The 21878-nt window shown below is 39.1% G+C and overlaps 1 protein-coding gene across 2 annotated transcripts in view; it reads left to right on the top strand.

The window, feature by feature from the left end:
- Positions 1 to 21878, top strand: part of LOC127417554 (THO complex subunit 2-like) — a 95169-nt gene that overhangs the window by 24151 nt on the left and 49140 nt on the right. For both annotated transcript variants that reach the window (XM_051657550.1, XM_051657549.1), the window contains exons 9-15: positions 4083 to 4175; positions 7471 to 7626; positions 8648 to 8820; positions 11085 to 11280; positions 12107 to 12145; positions 17031 to 17161; positions 18026 to 18127. In XM_051657550.1, the coding sequence (XP_051513510.1) occupies positions 4083 to 4175; positions 7471 to 7626; positions 8648 to 8820; positions 11085 to 11280; positions 12107 to 12145; positions 17031 to 17161; positions 18026 to 18127 (890 nt within the window). The remainder of the gene's footprint in view (positions 1 to 4082; positions 4176 to 7470; positions 7627 to 8647; positions 8821 to 11084; positions 11281 to 12106; positions 12146 to 17030; positions 17162 to 18025; positions 18128 to 21878) is intronic.

Here is a 21878-nt window from a genome sequence, read left to right as displayed (position 1 = left end):
TTTTTAAATCACAATGATAACAGAAATCACCCAAATTGCCCTGATCAAAAGTTTACATACCCTTGAATGTTTGGCCTTGTTACAGACACACAAGGTGACACACACAGGTTTAAATGGCAATTAAAGGTTAATTTCCCACACCTGTGGCTTTTTAGTGTCTGTGTATAAATAGTCAATGAGTTTATTAGCTCTCACGTGGATGCACTGAGCAGGCTAGATACTGAGCCATGGGGAGCAGAAAAGAACTGTCAAAAGACCGCGAAACAAGGTAATGGAACTTTATAAAGATGGAAAAGGATATAAAAAGATATCCAAAGCCTTGAAAATGCCAGTCAGTACTGTTCAATCACTTATTAAGAAGTGGAAAATTTGGGGATCTCTTGATACCAAGCCAAGGTCAGGTAGACCAAGAAAGATTTCAGCCACAACTGCCAGAAGAATTGTTCGGGATACAAAGAAAAACCCACAGGTAACCTCAGGAGAAATACAGGCTGCTCTGGAAAAAGACAGCGTGGTTGTTTCAAGGAGCACAATATGATGATACTTGAACAAAAATGAGCTGCATGGTCGAGTTGCCAGAAAGAAGCCTTTACTGCGCCAATGCCACAAAAAAGTCCGGTTACAATATGCCCGACAACACCTTGACACGCTTCACAGCTTCTGGCACACTGTAATTTGGAGTGACGAGACCAAAATAGAGCTTTATGGTCACAACCATAAGTGCTATGTTTGGAGAGGGGTCAACAAGGCCTATAGTGAAAAGAATACCATCCCCACTGTGAAGCATGGTGGTGGCTCACTGATGTTTTGGGGGTGTGTGAGCTCTAAAGGCATGGGGAATCTTGTGAAAATTGATGACAAGATGCATGCAGCATGTCATCAGAAAATACTGGCAGACAATTTGCATTCTTCTGCACGAAAGCTGCGCATGGGACGCTCTTGGACTTTCCAGCACGACAATGACCCTAAGCACAAGGCCAAGTTGACCCTCCAGTGGTTACAGCAGAAAAAGGTGAAGGTTCTGGAGTGGCCATCACAGTCTCCTGACCTTAATATCATCGAGCCACTCTGGGGAGATCTCAAATGTGCGGTTCATGCAAGACGACCAAAGATTTTGCATGACCTGGAGGCATTTTGCCAAGACGAATGGGCAGCTATACCACCTGCAAGAATTTGGGGCCTCATAGACAACTATTACAAAAGACTACACGCTGTCATTGATGCTAAAGGGGGCAATACACAGTATTAAGAACTAAGGGTATGCAGACTTTCGAACAGGGGTCATTTCATTTTTTTCTTTGTTGCCATATTTTGTTTTATGATTGTGCCATTCTGTTATAACCTACAGTTGAATATGAATCCCATAAGAAATAAAATAAATGTGTTTTGCCTGCTCACTCATGTTTTCTTTAAAAATGGTACATATATTACCAATTGAGCACAACTCTGTGTGTGTGTGTGTGTGTGTGTGTGTATATGCAAAGTTAAAGTTATCTGTACAAACAATTGTACTCAAGTATAAACACCATGGGACAACACAGCCATCATACCCCTCAGGAAGGAGACGCATTCTGTCTCCTAGAGATGAACGTATTTTGGTGAGAAAATTGCAAATCAATCCCAGAACAACAGCAAAGGACCTTGTGAAGATGCTGGAGGAAACAGGTAGTCAAGTATCTATTTCCACAGTAAAAAAAAGTCCTATATTGACATAACCTGAAGGGCTGCTCAACAAGGAAGAAGCCACTGCTTCAAAACCGCCATAAAAAATCCAGACTACAGTTTGCAAGTGTACATGGGGACAAAGATCTTACTTTTTGGAATAGTGTCCTCTGGTCTAACAAAACAAAAATTTAACTGTTTGGCCATAATGACCATCGTTATGTTTGAAGGAAAAAGGGTGAGGCTTGCAAGCCGAAGAAAACCATCTCAAACTTGAAGCATGGGGGTGGCAGCATCATATTGTGGGGGTGCTTTGCTGCAGGTGGGACTGGTGCACTTCACAAAATAGATCATTAGGAAGGAAAATTAAGTGGATATATTGAAGCAACATCTCAAGGCATCATCCAGGAAGTTAAAGCTCGGTCACAAATGGGTCTTCCAAATGGACATTTACCCCAAGCATACATCTAAAGTTGTGGCAAAATGGCTTTAGGACAACAAAGTCAAAGTATTGGAGTGGCCATCACAAAGCCTTGACCGCAATCCAATAGAAAATTTATGGGCAGAACTGAAAAAGTGTGTGCGAGCAAGGAGGCCTACAAACCTGATTCAGTTACCCCAGTTCTGTCTGGAGGAATGGGCCAAAACTCCAGCAACTTATTGTGAGAAGCTTGTGGAAGGCTACTCAAAACGTGTGATCCAAGTTAAACAATTTAAAGGCAATGGTACCAAAAACTAACAAAGTGTATGTGAACTTCTGACCCACTGGGAATGTGATGAAAGAAATAAAAGCTGAAATAAATCATTTTCTCTACTATTATTCTGATATTTCACATTCTTAAAATAAAGTAGTGATCCTAACTGACCAAAGACAGGGAATGTCAGGAATTGTGAAAAACTGAGTTTAAATGTATCTGGCTAAATTGTATGTAAACTTCAGACTTTAACTGTATATACATATAAATTATTATTAAATTATATATATATATATATATATATATTTTTTAATAAAAATATATAATTCAAAAACAGTTAAAAAACAACAGTGTAAATGTAAAATTGACCAAAACTGAAGTTGACCAAAAAGAGACATATTTTAAGAACAGAATTTAGAAATATATAATAACGTTATTTTTCATTACATTCATAAGTTTGTAAAGGAAATCATATATACCTATTTTATTCTATTAAGTTAACTATGTAAAAATGACTTCTTAAGGTGTATGAGGCACACATGCTGAAAAAAGCACACCTTAAGAAATATGACAATTAATCGTCATATTCGCAGTTAGTTGTTTGACAATTAATCGTCAGATTTTATAATCACGACATCCTTAATCTCTGTAATGATAACCACAGTTGTAAGCAGGTTCTAATAGCCAATCCTGATGTAGGAGGTGGGACTTGTCGGAGTAAGGGTGGCAAAGCAAGCAAGCATTCAAGTTCTGAGCGCACGTTGCACGTACAAGGAGAGAGAGCGTGTGATATTTTGAGTAACTAAAATGTCAGAATTCTATGCAAATGTTGACATCAACAAACATTCAAACTTAATTTGAGTGCAAATTTTATTTTTGTTTGCTCAAAATGAATTAATCTTTGCAAGAAGATACATTGCTTTACAAAATTGAGTCCAAGCATCCTCAAAATATCATCTTGCGCGTGCGGAACGTTTTCTTGCATGCTCAAAATATAATTTTGCGTGTGTAGAATTGTGGCACAAATATAACCCCTATAATGCCCCAGTATAGTGATAGGACACACTACTGTAGAAAGGCACCGTCCTTCGGATGAGACGTTAAACCGAGCTCCTGACTCTCTCTGGTCATTAAAAATCCCAAAAGAGTAGGGGTGTAACCCTGGTGTCCTGGCCAAATCCCCCCCCATTGGCTCTCATCAATCATGGCTTCCTAATAATCCCCATCCATTAATTGGCTCTATAACTCTACTCTCTCCTCTCCACCAATAGCTGGTGTGTGGTGAGCATACTGGTGCACTATGGCTGCCATCGCATCATCCAGGTGGATGCTGCACACTGTTGGTGATTGAGGAGAACCCCCTTTTCACTGTGTAAAGCGCTTTGAGTGTAATGTCAGAAAAGTGCTATATAAATGTAACGTTCATAATGTTCATATCCTTCAGAGAAAATGTTTTGTCTTCGCAATCTTTCATCAAATTGTAATAACTTGCTGCACCTCTGAAATGACGTTGCTTTTAAAAAAAAATTGTTTTTAACCCCCTCCCCTCCAAACACTTTTTACAATCAAATAAATTCCTAATGTATAAGTCCCTGCCTATATAATTTTCTCATTGCATATCCTGTTTCACTCGGAAATACATCACATTGCAAAAGTAAATTGAGTGAATGAGATACTGAATAACGAATGATGTTGAATTTAAAGGATGTTCTGTTTTCTCTTCAGGAGCCTAATGGAGAAACGCCAGCTTCTCTGTACCACATTGCTGCAGCTCTTCTTCAACACAACCTCATAGCTCTTGAAGACCTTTACGTTCATGTGAGTGAATTGTCACTCTGCTATAAAAATATACACGTTTACACCTGTACAGTGCATCCGGTAAGTATTCACAGCGCTTCACTTTTTTCCACATTTTGTTATGTTACAGCCTTTTTCCAAAATGGAATAAATTCATTATTTTCCTCAAAATTCTACAAACAATACCCCATAATGACAATGTGAAAGAAGTTTGTTTGAAATCTTTGCAAATTGAAAATAAAAAATGGAAAAAAAAAATCACATGTACATAAGTATTCACAGCCTTTGCTCAATACTTTGTTGAAGCACCTTTGGCACCAATTACAGCCTCAAGTCTTTTTGAGTATGATGCTACAAGCTTGGCACACCTATTTTTGGGCAGTTTCTCCCATTCTTCTTTGCAGGACCTCTCAAGCTCCATCAGGTTGGATGGGGAGCGTCGGTGCACAGCCATTTTCAGATCTCTCCAGAGATGTTCAATCGGGTTCAAGTCTGGGCTCTGGCTGGGCCATTCAAGGACATTCACAGAGTTGTCCCGGAGCCACTCCTTTGTTATCTTGGCTGTGTGCTTATGGTCGTTGTCCTGTTGGAAGATGAACCTTTGCCCCAGTCTGAGGTCCAGAGTGCTCTGGAGCAGGTTTTCATCAAGGATGTCTCTGTACATTGCTGCATTCATCTTTTCCTCGATCCTGACTAGTCTCCCAGTTCCTGCCGCTGAAAAACATCCCCACAGCATGATGCTGCCACCACCATGCTTCACTGTAGGGATGGTATTGTCAGGTGATGAGCGGTGCCTGGTTTCCTCCAGACATGACGCTTGCCATTCAGGCCAAAGAGTTCAATCTTTGTTTCTCATGGTCTGAGAGTCCTTCAGGTGCCTTTTGGCAAACTCCAGGCGGGCTGTCATGTGCCTTTTACTGAGGAGTGGTTGTTCTTCTGGAAGGTTCTCCTCTCTCCACAAAGAAATGCTGGAGCTCTGTCAGAGTGACCATCGGGTTCTTGGTCACCTCCCTGACTAAGGCCCTTCTCCCCCGATTGCTCAGTTTGGCCGGGCGGCCAGCTCTAGGAAGAGTCCTGGTGATTCCAAACTTCCATTTACGGATGATGGAGGCCACTGTGCTCATTGGGACCTTCAATGCTGCAGAAATTTTTCTGTACCCTTCCCCAGATCTGTGCCTCGATACAATCCTGTCTCAGAAGTCTACAGACAATTCCTTGGACTTCATGGCTTGGTTTGTGCTCTGACATGCACTGTTAACTGTGGGACCTTATATAGACAGGTGTGTGCCTTTCCAAATCATGTCCAATCAACTGAATTTACCACAGGTGGACTCCAATCAAGTTGTAGAAACATCTCAAGGATGATCAGTGGAAACAGGATGCACCTGAGCTCAATTTTGAGTGTCATGGCAAAGGCTGTGAATACTTATGTACATGTGATTTATTTTCATTTTTTTATTTTTAATAAATTTGCAAAGATTTCAAACAAACTTCTTTCACTTTGTCATTATGCGGTATTGTTTGTAGAGTTTTGAGGAAAATAATGAATTTAATCAATTTTGGAATAAGACTGTAACATAACAAAATGTGGAAAAAGTGAAGCGTTGTGAATACTTTCCGGATGCACTGTATCTGTGCTTTTTTGGGAGCGTCCTCATTTACTGGCTGAAGATAAATGATTTAATACCACAGCAGGCAGCTGAACTTCTTTTGAAGTGACTTATGCAGAACATGAGCTAAATTTGACTGAGGACCTTTGAGTGATTCCTCAGATTATTTAAATATTGTACAGATATACAGTTTATATGATGCATATCACTGTTATATATACACTACCGGTCAAAAGTTTTGAAACACTTTCTCATTGTTTATTATAAATTTTTTTTTCTTCACATTTTAGAATAATAGTGAAGTCATCAAAACTATGGAATAACATAAATGGAACTATGGGAATTATGTAAAATCCAAAATAAATCAAAACTGTGTTATATTTTAGCATCTTCAAAGTAGTCACTCTTTGTCTAGATTCTGCAGACATGTACTCTTGACATTTTCTCAACCAACTTCTTGAGGTATCACCCTGAGATGCTTTTTAAACAGTAATGAAGAAGTTCCCTTGACATTGTCTACAAAACTAATTTCAAACATATAAGCATACACCTTCAGATCAAAAGATTTTTAAGATCATGAGAAACATTTCAGTCAAGTGTTTCAAAACTTTTGACTGATAGTGTGTATGTAATGATCCGATGTTTGGAAGGCACTTAATGCTTTTGTGTCTTAATTTTGTTAAAAGATTGAACAGGCCATCTGTGTTAACTAAATGGAAGATGTAATCTTATAATTAAGATATGGAAGATTAGCATCTGTAGGTGCTGAGATTGTTCATTTAACCGCATGATATGATAGCAGTTGCCTTCTGACAGTCCCTTTAAGTGGCTTTTCTGAATGCTATAGAAAGTCCCCCTTTATTTATTCAAATGCACTTTGATCCCATTTAGCTGTGGAATTAAAATGTGTCTGTTTTTAATGTTGGAAAAAGTGGATATTGATATGCAAATGTAAATAGCGAAAGTCATGTTGGTACCGCAAAACCTGTAAGAGGTTCAACCTATAAATAAAAACCATTTAAACAGAATACTACAACAACCTGCATTATTTAAAACAGAAATTCAACTTCTAATTTGTGGAAAGGCTTTGTCCTTTTTTTCACACTGAAAGTTGAGCAATGATGCTAAACGTTGGGGAGAAAAAGAGGGAAATATGGTTGGTACACAGTGCAGTTTAGATTCAAACCTAACTCTCCTACATGTGTCTGGAGCACGTGTGCTAACCACTAGGCTACAGCTCCAAGATTAAATGCTTATGGGAGAGAAGTTTAGAATTTATGTTAATGGCATTTAAATACTATAAAAGGCTTATAGTGACAAAACCAGACTGCACCGTTACAAAATTTGTGCGCTGATACAAATATCCAATTATTTAGAACAACATCTGCTGATACCGATAGTTTGGTTCTACTTTTTTATGCTACCTTGTTTCAAATCACTGATAATTACACAACTTCGAAAGACATTTAAATAACTTAAATCTCTATGTATCCTCATGTATTCCGTTTTTCAGAGTAACTTCTTTCAGGTATAAACAAAACACAAAAGTAAACTACAGATTGCTTGTTTAAATGCACCTTTCAAAACCTTTGGTGTCTTCTCGAGCCATTGTGTTTTGGGAGATGCCCAAAAGTGGAAAGGAGATTAAATGGAGGAAAAAAAAAAAAACTGTTTAAACTCATACTCACCCATGTCATTTGTTACAGCTTCTCCCTTTGGATTCCAACATTGTGGAAGAGCATAAGAAAGTGATCCTTGAGGCCAAACAGATCGCCCGCAAACTCACAATGGTGGTCGTCCCCTCCGAAAAGACCGAAGACAAGGAGAAAGAGAAAGAGAAGGAAGAGGAAAAGAACGAGAAGGTGACTTGCCTTTTGTTATGCTGTAATTTAAGGAATATTCCATTATTTTCAATGTAATGCTGAAGTGTCATTTCTTCACCACTAATCGTCACCAAATGGAGTTAGAAATATGACAGCCTTCAAACTAGGTTTCCTATGAATATTCTAAATATATACTGTCAGTCAAAGATGTAAAAAATTGCTTTATAATCTTGTCCGTTCATCTCTCTGCTTATCAGCCAAGAGTGTGTGTGAGTGAGTGATGCTTGAAGAGTTGAATTCATGTTTGAGCGTTATCACAGGTGCAATACAGATTCTCATCACATTAAAGAGACCATCGGCATGCTTTTAAAAACCCCTCTGACACCAGCACAATCATTCTGATGCTTAACCCAGCATGGCCCATTAAAATGACATTGCATGTCCAGGACAGCATCGTGAATGGGTCATGGAATCATTTGGACTGACTCGTGGATCCAGACCATGGGCCCGAAGTAAAAACGTTGTGTACGCACATTTCAATGCCCAATTTGTGAGTACGCAATGATTATTATTGCACCACCTTGTGGTGAAGCTTAGTAGCAGCATGTGAAAATTGCATCAGCACTCAACTGCTTTTCCTGCAATGCCAGGATGTACACGGTTGAATTTCCTACCGAATTTTAACCACTGAAATTTTAGAGCGTAATTTGCTAAGCAAATTATAAAAATATATAATAGCGAAATATATAAACGTCTACTTCTACGAAAGCAATCAAACGTGGCTCATCCAATTAGAATTTAGAGTCTGAACTACCTGTTATATAATGTTGATTTTGCAGTTTCATTGTGGTTAATTAGTGTGACTTAGTGCGCTGGTAAGAAGTAAGAAACACAGATGTATGTGTTTGTTGTCATCTGTCTGTGAAGATAAGAATCCCCTCAGTCCTCCCTCTCTGTCATTCCTTGCTAGAAGAGATAATGAACTGAAGAGCCTGTAATGATGCCGTATGTGAAGGTGTATCCTCCACTCCTCTAATCTGTCTCCTGTCACTTATGTCAGCCTCCGGATAACCAGAAGCTGGGGCTGTTGGAGGCTCTGCTGAGGATCGGTGACTGGCAGCATGCTCAGAGCATCATGGATCAGATGCCAGCTTTCTACGCCACCTCCCACAAGTCCATCGCCATCGCACTGTGCCAACTGCTCCACCGCATTGTGGAGCCGCTCTATCGCAGGTACAGCAAACTGACACCAGAGTTTTAGTGGGTTAGAAACTTTGCTCTTTCTGACCTTTCATCACTAGTGTCAGTTGTTTGGAAACAATAGGGGTGTAAAATACAACTTCCAAGATTTTCTTTTATCCCTTGTCATGCACTAAATCTTCATTTTTTTTCCCCAGTTATTATTGTGAATTTGGTTGAACAGTAAACTGCATCTGGGCTTTTATTCATTTTTTATTCAGAGTCTTTGTCTGTGCCTGTAATTTTAAGGAAAGAATAAGATTTTTTTATTTTTTGACATTCTACATATCGATTTTAAAAACTACCATCCAAGTAATCGGTTATCGGCCTTTTCCACCACCTTAGTTATCGGTATCAGCAAAATCCACTATTGGTCGACCTCTACTGCTCATACAGTATTTATAAGCCCATATGACAGTATTTACTCATAGTCATTCTATTGTAATACATTGTAGATAATTGTAAGAGTGCATGTTTTGTTACTATTGTGTGTTTGTGTGTGCTGAAAGCAGATACATTTCAAAATAAGAGTCCCTGATGTATTTCGGGCTTGTTTATAATGAAAAGTATGTGATGCACCAAATCTTATTTTTTTTTCTGGTTATTATTGGGTTTTTGGTTGCACAACAATCAAGCATCTGGGATTTTACTCATTTTAGACTCTTGCAGCCTCAATGTTTGTGCCCGTCACAGTAAGGAAAGACTAAATTTCAACATTCAAGAAATCCATTTAAACAATTATCGGCCAATTAATCACTTATTGGCCATTTCCATCACCTTAGTTATCGGTATCTGCAAAATCCACTATTGGTCGACCTCTAATGACAGTCATCTTAGGGGACAAAAATGTCATCAAAGACTGTGCTGTGTTCACATTTCACTCCCTGAAAGATATAATGAAATAAGTGTCATATCTCACTGGTTTCTGTGACTGCTCTAGACTCTGTAAACAACAAACAAAAATGTGTCCACGGTCTCTGACGTTTTTTTCCTGTCAATCATTTTGCGTGTTCTCATAGTGTTGCAGTTGCAGCAAATTATTGAGGCTTAATGCCATTTTTATGCCATGCTGTTCAAAACAGTTGTCAGTTGAGGGCGCTATTTTACTGCTGTTGTTTTTGACAACTGTTGTTTGCACAGCGTGCTATCGATAGCACAACAGGGAAATTAATGTTAGAATTAGCCCTTTTCACACATATGATCACACCGGTGTGATTACACTAGGCTGGGCTCAGATGCATACGATCAAACCAGTTTGATCTGCATTCGTGTTGCTGATTACCAGCAAAAGAGGGACTGAAGCGGTATTCATAATGAACCTGCTGCTCAAATAGTCTTTTCAACATCACAATATCTTTATTTTTATATGTTACAAATATTCAAACAATCACTAAATAAAAGTATAAAGCTGTTACCATCGGAGTAACTGTTTTGATGCAGCGTTGCGGCCGTGTTTTCTGACATCAAACAAAGAAAATACAACTAGTTAGTCCACTTGAGCCTTCTCCCATTCTGTCCGTCACTCATTCTAACCACTTCCGAGGCTGGAAAAGTGGAAGGGCTAAGTTTTTAGAACCTTCTATGCTCCTTTTGTATGCTTATGTTATGAGACGAACTCCCATCTTGCATAGCAACGAAAATACGGTGGCACGCATAGCCGGCAAGCGCGATCGCGATTGCATCTTATCATAATCATTATAAACATCTAAAACCCACATTAAATGTTTGATAATATATATTCTTACATTCAGTGCACCTGCTGTGATATAATTTGTCCTCCAGTACATCTGCTGTGAAGTGTAAGGTAAGATTTATTACATTTTTTTAATTACAGTATGCATTAAAGAACTCACGCTGGGAGATCCGTCAGTACAGGTGAAACTCGCATGCGAAAAGGTTAATGCTAAAATGTCTGATGGGAGATGGAGGTTGTCAGTAATTTGGCGTAAAGGGATCGATTTTAGGGTAAATGAACTGAATGCAACATCTCGATTTCCTGTGTGATTGTCCTTGGATGGCTGCTGATACATTTTCAATGCAGGTTCAGTGCTTTTTCCTAGGATGTAGTAGATGCAAGGAGGCATTACATATACACAACTTCTAAAGTGATCAGGACAGACTCCACAGGAGACATACTTTGTATTGTCAGGCTCAGAATAGATCCAGTGTACATGTGAAATTTAAGGATTTTGAGATCAGACAGCAGTTCTGTATGACTGAGCTGTGTGTTGAGCTCTTTGAACTTCCTGTGTTCATAGGGCTGGAGTTCCCAAAGGTGCCAAAGGTGGTTTGATGATGCCTTTGCGGAACAAACAGGCACCGCGACCAGCCGAGAGCTTTGATGACCTCTCCAGAGACGTCTTCACCATGCTGTGCTACCTGGGCCCTCACCTGTCACATGACCCCATCTTGTTTGCCAAGATTGTGCGACTGGGCAAGAGTTTCATGAAAGAGGTGAATATTGGCATTAAGGCTGGGTGCTCAGCCCATCAAAGATAAGAAAATATAGTAAAAATGTATTAACCATAATTTGGATGCAAGACAGTGTAAAAAAATGCCTCGATCATTTGAACTGAATTAGCACACAGAAGAATCCCATTTACTTTATAAATTCTGAATATTTTGTATGAATGTATATAATTTACAAGTGTCTGTCTGTCTGTCAGCACTTGAAAATGCGTAAAAGCCACGTGTGTGGCACAGACAAATTGATGTTGTGAAATGATTAATTGAAAGGAGACTTTTTAAACAATAAATAACACAAACATAATTGTTCTATTATTATATTACCAACAAAATCAGCCCAAATATATGGTAAATATTTAATACATTACCTGGTCCTAATTAGATGTTAACGTAATGGGCACTAAATGGCAGTAACTTTTTTCTCTGGAAGTCTGTGCTATGAATAATGTGAAAATGATTCAACACATCATCTTGTTATATAGAAAATGCTGTTTTGACAGACAGATAGATTGATGGACTTCCACCATTTCTTTTTAGAGCTGCCACACACTTGTGGAGTATAATTCATCCATTTAATTGTCATCTGTATCAGTTATGTAGGTAATTGTCTTTTGTTGGGTAAATTTGATCAGGCAGAATGTAATGGTGTGTTGCAGAGTTTGGTGAGGTCATTGATATCATGGCTGTTTTGACTATTTAAGTCTTTATGATGGGGCTTGTTTGAATGCAACCTGTTGCTTTGCAGTCTCACTTTATTGTGTGGCTGTTAGACTGTATTGATCTCTCCCTCTCTCTTTCTCTCTCTCTGTCACAGTATCAAAGTGAAAGCAGGCAAGACACCAAGGACAAAATGGTGAGTCATGGAAAAGCCAAGGAAAGTTGGGAAGTTGAGTGGTAGCTGTCTTGAGTGAATTGATAAAAACGTCAAGTTTGTTCATTTTTTTAAATTCTATAAGATCTGCAAATGTGAAATTTAAACTGTACTTTAAAACCACAAGTTGCTAACAAATTGTTAAATAAGGACCACAACTACCACAAGGATGGAAGTTTACCTGCTTTATGAACTCGGACAATCATTGCAACAGTCCTAATATGGAAAAATGCTAGTTACATAGGTAACTGTGGTTCGGTGAATTCCGGATGACCGTCAGAGGCGGTGCTTAAACACTAGTGGATTATTGCAGTGCCAGCTAGATAGATCGAGAGCATATATCAACAATGTCACGTAGTGACGTAGGCTGAGCTTCGTGGATAATAGCCACATTAGCTGAGCGTTCAGTAAGTCTTTCTCCGCATTCCGAGTGACAAATAACTCATGTGGAATTCACAAAACCACAGTTACCTACGTAACTAGCGCACTGTTTCATTCCTCCTTACCGCTAGAGGTGATGCTTATGCACTAGTGGATGACTCCTACCAACATAGTTATGAGGAATGCCACTCACCTGAAAAACAGTCAAGGCTGCTGCTGAAGAACCACTGAACTACACTGACCTTGTAGAAGCGAGCAAAGGTACATGGAGAAGCCCAGTTAGCAGCTGCAGAGATATCCGCCATGGAGACTCCTCTAAAGGCAGCCCAAGATGAAGAAATAGCCCTAGTAGAGTGACAAGAGATACCTCCTGGCACGGGCTTTTGGGCTTTCTTGTATGCCAGAGTGATCACAATCCAATGTGACAATCTTTGCTTTGATACAGCGGCACCCTTTCCGACACCACCGTAGCAAACAAATAGCTGATCTGTTTGTCTAAGACAAATGATAGCATCCACGTAACACCAAGGCTCACACAGGACACGAGTTGATCCCTCGACTCATCTGATTGGAACAAATACTGAAATGCAGCCAGATTTATAGACTGATTCACAAACTGAGGAAAGAGAACTTTAGGAAGAAAAGATGGATTTGGCCGAAGCACAACACTAGAATCATCTGGCAACCAACGCATGCATAATACACTAACAGACAATGCATGTAACTCACTGACTCGCATAATGGAAGCGATGGCCAACGGAAAAGCAGTTTGAAAGATACCCACTTAAAGTCAGCAGTCTGCAAAGGCTCAAATGGCGGCAAACAGAGAAAATCAAGCACAAGTGGTAAATCCCACACAGGAAATTGGGGGTTGCGGGCTGGCCTTAAATGTCTCGCACCCTTTAAAAAACTACAAACAAGATTATGGGAACCAAGAGAAGAAACATTAACTGGTACATGATATGCAGAAATGGCCGCAACCTATACTTTTAATGTGGAAGTTGCCTTGTCTGCATCCAGAAGATGTTGCAAAGACTCAAAACTCTTGGAACCTTACAGTGTGTAGGATCCAACCCATGATCCGTGCACCATGAAGAGAAAAAATTCCAACACGCAGTGTAGAGCTGACATGTGGATGCAGCCTTAGCACTAGCAGTAGTATGAACAACAGCAGGTTCACAATCAGTTAGAAGAGGGTTGGACCCAGAGGCCAAACCCAAAGCTGCAGATGGGCTGGATCCGGGTGCCAAACACTACCGTCCATCTGCGAAAGCAGATCTTTCCAGAGTGGAAGCTGCCATGGTCTGCCCTCCAGTAGTCTAAGAAGTATGGGAAACCAAGGCCTGGCTGGCCATCGGGGTGCTGCACGAAGCACCCTGTGGTTGCTCAGTAAGTGTAATGTCTCCCACAACAGTGGAATAGGAGGAAATGCATAAAGTAGGCAGTTCGGCCACCCGTGAGAGAGCGCATCCTGCCCCAACAGGCTTACATGTCAGTGGGACACCAGTGGCAATATAACCGTGAGCCATGATCACTTCGGTAACAAAACACCCCCGGATAGAACCGTAAGGCTAAGACGAGCAGAGCGGTAAATAGCCTGGGAGAGATACTGTGATGTTGAACAAAAAGTAATCCAATTCCTCCGGATAGAATCGAAAGCAAAGAATGCTCACAGAAAAATGTAAAAGAATAAATCCACACTCTGTTAACTAGCCAGCGGATTGCACCGAGGGGCACAGCGTACCGCAAAAATCCGTATTAAGATTAAGATAACTAAGTTAGCGGGGGACCGCCAACTTATCAGCGCGGTAAACGCTAGCCACCGGATAGCAATGCGAAGCACAAAGTGTTAGACAGATCGTGAAAATATATCCAATGAAATAAAAAACTCACCAAACGGTGACAATCCAAAAGGCAAGGACAATACTTTGCTGCTCTCGTAAGCTGTTTTTGACAGTGCGGAATCACACGAAGAATAATGACCTTTCTCTATCAGGCGAGAAAGCGAAAGAGTCTGAACGCTGAGTAATGTGGCTGTTATCCTCGAAACTCAGCTTATGTCACTATGTGGCTTTGTTGGTATATGCTCTCGACCGATCTAGCTGGCGCTGCGATAATACACTAGTGCTTAAGCACTGCCTCTGACGGTCAGGAGGAATGAAACAGAACTGCTTGTCTAAAGAACTCATCAGAAATTCCTGAGGGAGCCAATGGTAAATTAGCCTTCCAGGTTCGCCTACAAAATGATGTCATGAATAAATGGCCTTAACATTAAATCCACCTTATTTTTCAGCGTGACTGGGGCGCTGCCATTTATTCACCTTGAATGTGGACTTCTTCCGGGATAAACCACTTCTAGCTATTTTAATGATACAAAAATACTACATTGTTTCTTTATATTGCAGGCTGGCAATATATGTCATCATGTTATTATCATGAATCATTATTTTCATAAACACATTGGTTTGTAGCACAAATAATTTTTCCATTTATCACATTTTCCCATCATTTCATCACTGTTGCACAGTCAGAATGAATGAGAGTTAATGCGCTGATCGCCTTTGGCAATAAAGGCTACATTGAAGATTTTACTGATAAATATGAATGGAGGTTTGCATGGAGACATTAAGAAACAGCAACGTCAATGGGGGCCTGGGTAGCTCAGTGGTAAAAAGACGCTGGCTACCACCTCTGGGGTTCGCTAGTTCGAATCCCAGGGTGTGCTGAGTGACTAGGGAGGGTAGAGTCACATGGGGTAACCTCCTCGTGGTCGCTATAATGTGGTTCGTTCTCGGTGGGGCGCGTGGTGAGTTGAGCGTGGATGCCGCGGTGGATGGTGTGAAGCCTCCACACTCGCTATGTCTCCGTGGCAACGCCCTCAACAAGCTACGTGATAAGATGTGCGGGTTGACTGTCTCAGGCACGCAGGCAGCTGCGATTTGTCCTCCGCCACCTGGATTGAGGCGAATCACTACGCGGCCACGAGGACTTAAAAGCGCATTGGGAATTGGGCATTCCAAATTGGGTAAAAAAAAAAAAAAAAAGAAACTGCATCATCAGTAAAGTAAGTCAGTAAAGTAAGAAGCAGATTTTATTATTGTCTTTTTCCAATACAACACAGCAACAAGTGAATGATCTACTTAGTCTTTTACTTTAAATGCTGATGTTAGAAAATGGTCCGACATTGGCATATTGTTCTGCTGTACATCCTGTGGTTGTGTAATGGTTTTATAAGCCCATATCACAAAATTCTGGTCTTATTTTCCTTCTAGTTATTTAGATTGCGGTCAATGACAGCTGAACTTCGTCACACTTGCCGGAAACGCAGCCGCTTGTTTGCTTCCGTGTTGCAAAATAAGGGTTGAATAGGGCTGGGTAAAAATCTAGATTTTCTGATATCGATTCGTAAAATCCTAAGATTGACCTTTTACTCTATGCACAACTCTCTGCAATGTGAGCAAATCACTGGCATATGCAACCAAATTTCATACTATGGGACTAAAAAATGTCTGATTAGCCACTGTCTGGTAGTTTTTAATGTTTCTCTTTGCAAGAAATTTAGTAGCATAGCTAACAAGTTCAGCACTAAGATCCTTTCACTGCGTGTTGAGAGTAAAAGTTTGGTTTTGTGTGTCCAAAGACGAGGTCAATGCAATCCATTTGTCATTTATTAATGTCTCTTTTAATACCCTTTCTGTTCTTTAGAGTCAGTTGTTGATCAATAACGGCAACGGAAAAAAGAGAACATTTTAGTTTTAATCACACATAGCATGGATGCGGTAAAGAACCCAATAGACACCACTCTTGTTAATATGTGCTCAAGCGAAACACTTCAAGACACTCACTGAACTGCCTATATTCTTTTTTTGCACTTTGTCTACATATCAATGTAAATACTTGTATATCGTACACATTATGCATGTAAACAATAAACAAAGAATATACATATGCGATTATAATATGCAATTTAAGACTTTTTTTTTTAAAGCTCAAATATGACCAAAATTCTGAATAAATAAAATTGGTCAAATTAGTATTTTCGTATTGTAGCAAGTTAGAAGTTCTCCTGAATAATTAATAGCATCAGTTGAGAGACATTTTCTATAACTAAAACACACCCAAATGAATCAGAATCTATAATAATAATCGGATCAATACCCAGCCCTTACATTTAAATGTAAATATTTTATAGTATGATATTTTATGTTCTTGGCCAAATAAGGTTTCTTTAGCGCATTGATGTTCTAAAATTTAATTTGCTAAAACGATTGAGGCATTCCATGTCAGCAAGATATCATATTGATTAATATAAACTCTCATAAATGAAACAATGCTGTAATGAATGATCTAAAACACCTAGAAGTGAAACTCTAGTGCAACTCAATATTGTATATTATAAAGCATCTCTCCTGTAGTGCAGATGTGTTTGGGTCTTAAGAGCTCATGAAGTAATGGATCTCTGTCTGTCTCTTTGTCTATCTGTCAGGGCCCTCTGCTGAGCTGTTTTCTCAGTATTGCTGATCAGGTGCTGTTGCCGTCTCTCTCGCTCATGGAGTGCAATGCCTGCATGTCAGAGGAGCTGTGGGGCTTCTTCAGACTCTTCCCGTACCAGTTCAGGTACTGTCTGCTCATCAGAGAGTCACACATTGAAATGATTGTTGCGTATGCTCATATACCAGCTGAAAAATGAGGCTGTGTTTACCACTACTATATACTACATACTATATACTACAATCACTGTTCACTCATAATGTTTCTATATTCCTGGAGGTTAGTGCCCCCATATGCACAAATAAACACTTTACAGTTTTTCTCAATTGCTTTGGCTCAATTCTCGAATGAAAATATATATATTTTTTTTTTCTCCAAAACAATAAGTTCATATCTCTGGGGGGCCTGGGTAGCTCAGTGGTAAAGTCACTGGCTACCACCCCTCCAGGTCTCCTAAGCAACCAAATTGGCCCGGTTGCTAGGGAGGGTAGAGTCACACGGGGTAACTGCCTCGTGGCCGCTATAATGTGGTTTGTTCTCAGTGGGGCGCGTGGTGAGTTGAGCGTGGATGCCGCGGTGGATGGCATGAAGCTTCCTCACGCGCTATGTCTCCGTGGCAACGCGCTCGACAAGCCACGTGATAAGATTGACTGTCTCAGACATGGAGGCAACTGAGATTCGTCCTCCGTCACCCGGATTGAGGCGAATCACTACGTGAGCACGAGGACTTAAAAGCACATTGGGAATTGGGCATTCCAAATTGGGTGAAAAAGGGGAAAAATTCCAAAAAAGTAAAATAAAAATAAGTTCATATCTCTGAACAATTAGTTTCTTGTTCACACCAGATTTTAATTTCCTATTTTTCAGAATGTTAAGACTGTTTAAAAAAACGAGCCAAAGCGGTTGACAAAAACTGTAAAAAGCATTTTCAGGAATGCATTGTAGATATTTGTGTTCCCTTAAACATGAATCTCTGTTTCGTTTAATTAGGTATCGGCTGTATGGGCAGTGGAAGAATGAGACGTATGGCAATCATCCACTTCTGGTGAAGATCAAGGCTCAGACAATAGACAGAGCCAAATACATCATGAAGTAAGTCTATTACTTAAAGGAATTGAATTAAAAGTTAAAATTCAGTCATTTACTCAGTCATGTTGATCCAAACCAGAACTTCTTTTTTTTATGAAGCCCAAAAAGGGAATTTTTGTTGAATAACCTGGTTTTAGTTTTCCATTTAGTAAAAGTGAGTGGGGACTGTGGCCATCAAGCTCCAAAATGACGAAAAAAAGCCCCATGAATATAGTTCATATCACATGTGCTCTATTTTTTAAGTCCTCTTAAACAATCTGAAAGTCATTCTTTGAAAATCGAAAGCTCCACTGTCCATATCCATTTATATTTTACACCTTAGACGTGTTGAATCAGGTTTGGCGTCAATGCGACGTAACCAGTCACCATTGACATCAAAGCTCGCTGCAGGACCTTCACATGCAAACAGTCCGAGCAGACGAATTCTGCGTCATACATACTGTGCGTGTTCAGATCAGCAACACCTACGTCCGAAGTATACTTTAACCTTAAAGGAATAGTTCACCCAGAAATGAAAATTCTCTCATCATTTGCTCACCCTCATTCCCTCCCAGATGTGTATGACTGACTGACTTATGCAAAACACAAACCAAGATTTATAAAAGATTTCAACTCTGTTGTTCTTTGCAGTGTACGTGAATAGTGACCAGAACTTTGAAGATCCAAAAAGCACATAAAGGCAGCATAAAAGTAATCCATAAGACTCCAGTGGTTAAATCCACATCTTTTGAAGTGATATGATAAATGTAGGTGAGAAACAGATCAATATTTAAGTCCTGTTTACTGAAAATCTACACTTTCACTTAATGTGGAAGAGACTTTCACATTCAGCCACCTACTGGTTGGTGCTGGTCAAAGGTGGAGATTGATAGCAAAAAATGTCTAAGATATTGATCTGTTTCTCACCCACACCTATCATGTAGCTTCTGAAGACATGGATTTAACCACTGGAGACATATGGATTACGTTATGCTGCTTTTATGTCCTCTTTGGACCTTCTGAGTTAGTCACAATTCACTTTCATTGTATGGACCTACAGAGCTGAAATTCTTTAAAAATCTTAATTTATGTTCTGCAGAAGAAAGAAAGTCATACACATCTGACATGGCATGAGGGTGAGTAAATGATGAGAGAATTTTCATTGTTGGGTGAACTATCTCTTTAAGGGACCAAGTGTTAGCTTATGTTACTTGGCCAGCCTCCAAAATCTCACCACAGATTGCTGTTATTCCTGTTCACTTCTCTGATTGGTGGATTTTGCCTCAGGATTGTGGCTAGTGTAGTACTTACTGGATATTCTGCAATGAAAAAAAATTACGTTGGAATCACACAAGTTGGAAGTCTTGCGGCTTCTATGAAAGCACAGATTATGGTAGGTGTGCCTCGAAAGGTTTTGCTATAGTGATTTAGAATGGCGTTTTTACTATACTTCCCCTTTAATAACTGCAGGCATGTTCTTTAGGCAATGTACCACTGCTCAGTCTTGTAGCATTAGGTTGTTACACTGCATGACCAGTGAACTGTATGACTTCAAGGTAAGATCCCCTTGAGCACTGCTTATATTGCCCTGTATGTGTGTATGTGCATATAGATGAGTGCTTTGAAAGAGCTTGCAGAATGGCTGCATCTGATTCTTAGATTCCTTTTCAAGTGTGTTGAATAAATGATGATATTTTGGCAGATAATTGGATGGAGAGGGAGCGAGCAGAGAACGAGCTGAGGTTAAAGACGTCAAAAGCATTTAGGGCGAAAGAGAGGGAAGCTCAAGGTCGCCTGTCAAACGGGCTGAGTCGAGTTCTTGTGTGTCAGACCACTCTCAACCATTTAGTCTAGTCTATCTCATTTGGTGCTGTTTATACCTCGTGCTAAGTAGTTTTGTGTTTTCAACTGTTGAATTGACATACTAAACTCATGAATGTGATCTGATTTCAGACTAAGCTTAGTTCTTGACAAATGCACTTAATTTAATGTGGAGTTTTATTTATAATTGTGGATTTTATACACCTGATATCACCAAATTACTTCACTGATTTTAACACCTTTATAATAGGGACACTGTTGCACCCGTTAATAGGGACCATGTGATCTGTGACAAGGGAATTAATAATTTTTTAGTGTGGATGCTGATTGTAAAGCACACTACAAAAAATGTCAAAAAATTTTGCCAAATGTATAATTTTATTTCTAAACAGTTCAGCTTCCAAATGTCTTATTTTTATACAATTTTAATATCATTTAATAAATATTTAAAATAACTAACATTTTAAATGTAATTCAAATCTACATTTAAATTTAGTTACCATTTCAATTTTTTTTAGATTTAAAATAAAAAATGTTAACATTAAGTTTCGGATATACAGTATATTAGACTTTTTTAGGTAACTTTTATATTTATTTTTAGATTTTGAATTTATTTAACATTACGTTTTGGATATATTTCACTTTTTTAGATTTAGTTAATATTTAGATTTATATCTAGAATTTATTCTTGTTTAACCAGGTTATATTTTACATTTTAGATTTAGAGGTTATGCTTGAATATTAGGTTTCAGATATACTGTATATTTAACTTTTTAGATGGTTAATGTTTACATTGGTTTAAATTAAAAATGTCTTATTTAATCAAGTTTGGATATTTATATTTTTTTGTTTTTGTATTTGTGAAATTATACAATAAAAAAAATTCATTTAAATGTTGAATCTAAATGGTTTGACATTTAGATTTGTTTTAAATATTTAATAAACTCCAAATGTTTAAGTAATGAAACATTTAAAAAGGGCACTATTTTTACATTATTATTTAGGTAAAGTTGTTCTAGATAAATTGACTCAGTTTTGTGGTGTACTGTGAGATGAGCAGACAGACATATGTGCAGTGTGTGTGAGATGCAGGTGATGGAGTGTGTTAGACTGACTGCAGTGCTGCTGCAGAGGATCTGTGAGCACTGAAGCTGAAAGACTGATGAAGAGCAACTCTTCATTCATTCAGCGGTGTGCCTCAGAAATGTCCATTAGACTTTCATCTCAGAGCTCAATGCCGTCGGCTTCCTTTATATTGTATTCGAAGACACATGGGGTATGCTCAGAATGTCATACTTGGAATGCAGTATGTGTACAGTGCACAGTATGCACAATTTCTGTATGCATGGAATACCCGGGTGACTTGCTACATGTGCCAAAATGCACAGTATATGACCAGAGTGGAAGTGAGAACTATTCATTATAATCGTGACTCATTATTTGTTTTATATATATATATATATATATATATATATATATATATATATACACCGATCAGCCACAACATTAAAACCACCTGCCTAATATTGTGTAGGTCCCCCTCGTGCCATCAAAACAGCGCCAACCTGCATCTCAGAATAGCATTCTGAGATTATGTTCTTCCCACTACAGTTATACAGAACGGTTATATGAGATACCATAGACTTTGTCAGTTCAAACCAGTCTGGTCATTCTCTGTTGACCTCTCTCATCAAAGAGGCGTTTCAGTCCACAGAACTGCCACTCACTGGATTGTTTTTGGCACCATTCGGAGTAAATTCTAGAGACTGTTGTGCTTGAAAATCCCAGGAGATCAGCAGTTACAGAAATACTCAAACCAACCTGTCTGGAACCAACAATCATACATGCGATTATCTAATCAGCCAATCGTGTGGCAGCAGTGCATTTCGTAAAATCTTTCAGATACGGGTCAGGAGCTTCAGTTAATGTTCACATCAACCATCAGAATGGGGAA

The sequence above is a fragment of the Myxocyprinus asiaticus genome, chromosome 27 (assembly GCF_019703515.2).
Source record: "Myxocyprinus asiaticus isolate MX2 ecotype Aquarium Trade chromosome 27, UBuf_Myxa_2, whole genome shotgun sequence".
Taxonomy (NCBI): Eukaryota; Metazoa; Chordata; class Actinopteri; order Cypriniformes; family Catostomidae; genus Myxocyprinus; species Myxocyprinus asiaticus.
Note: the sequence above shows the minus strand (reverse complement) of the source record. Positions and strands in the feature narration are given on the sequence as shown.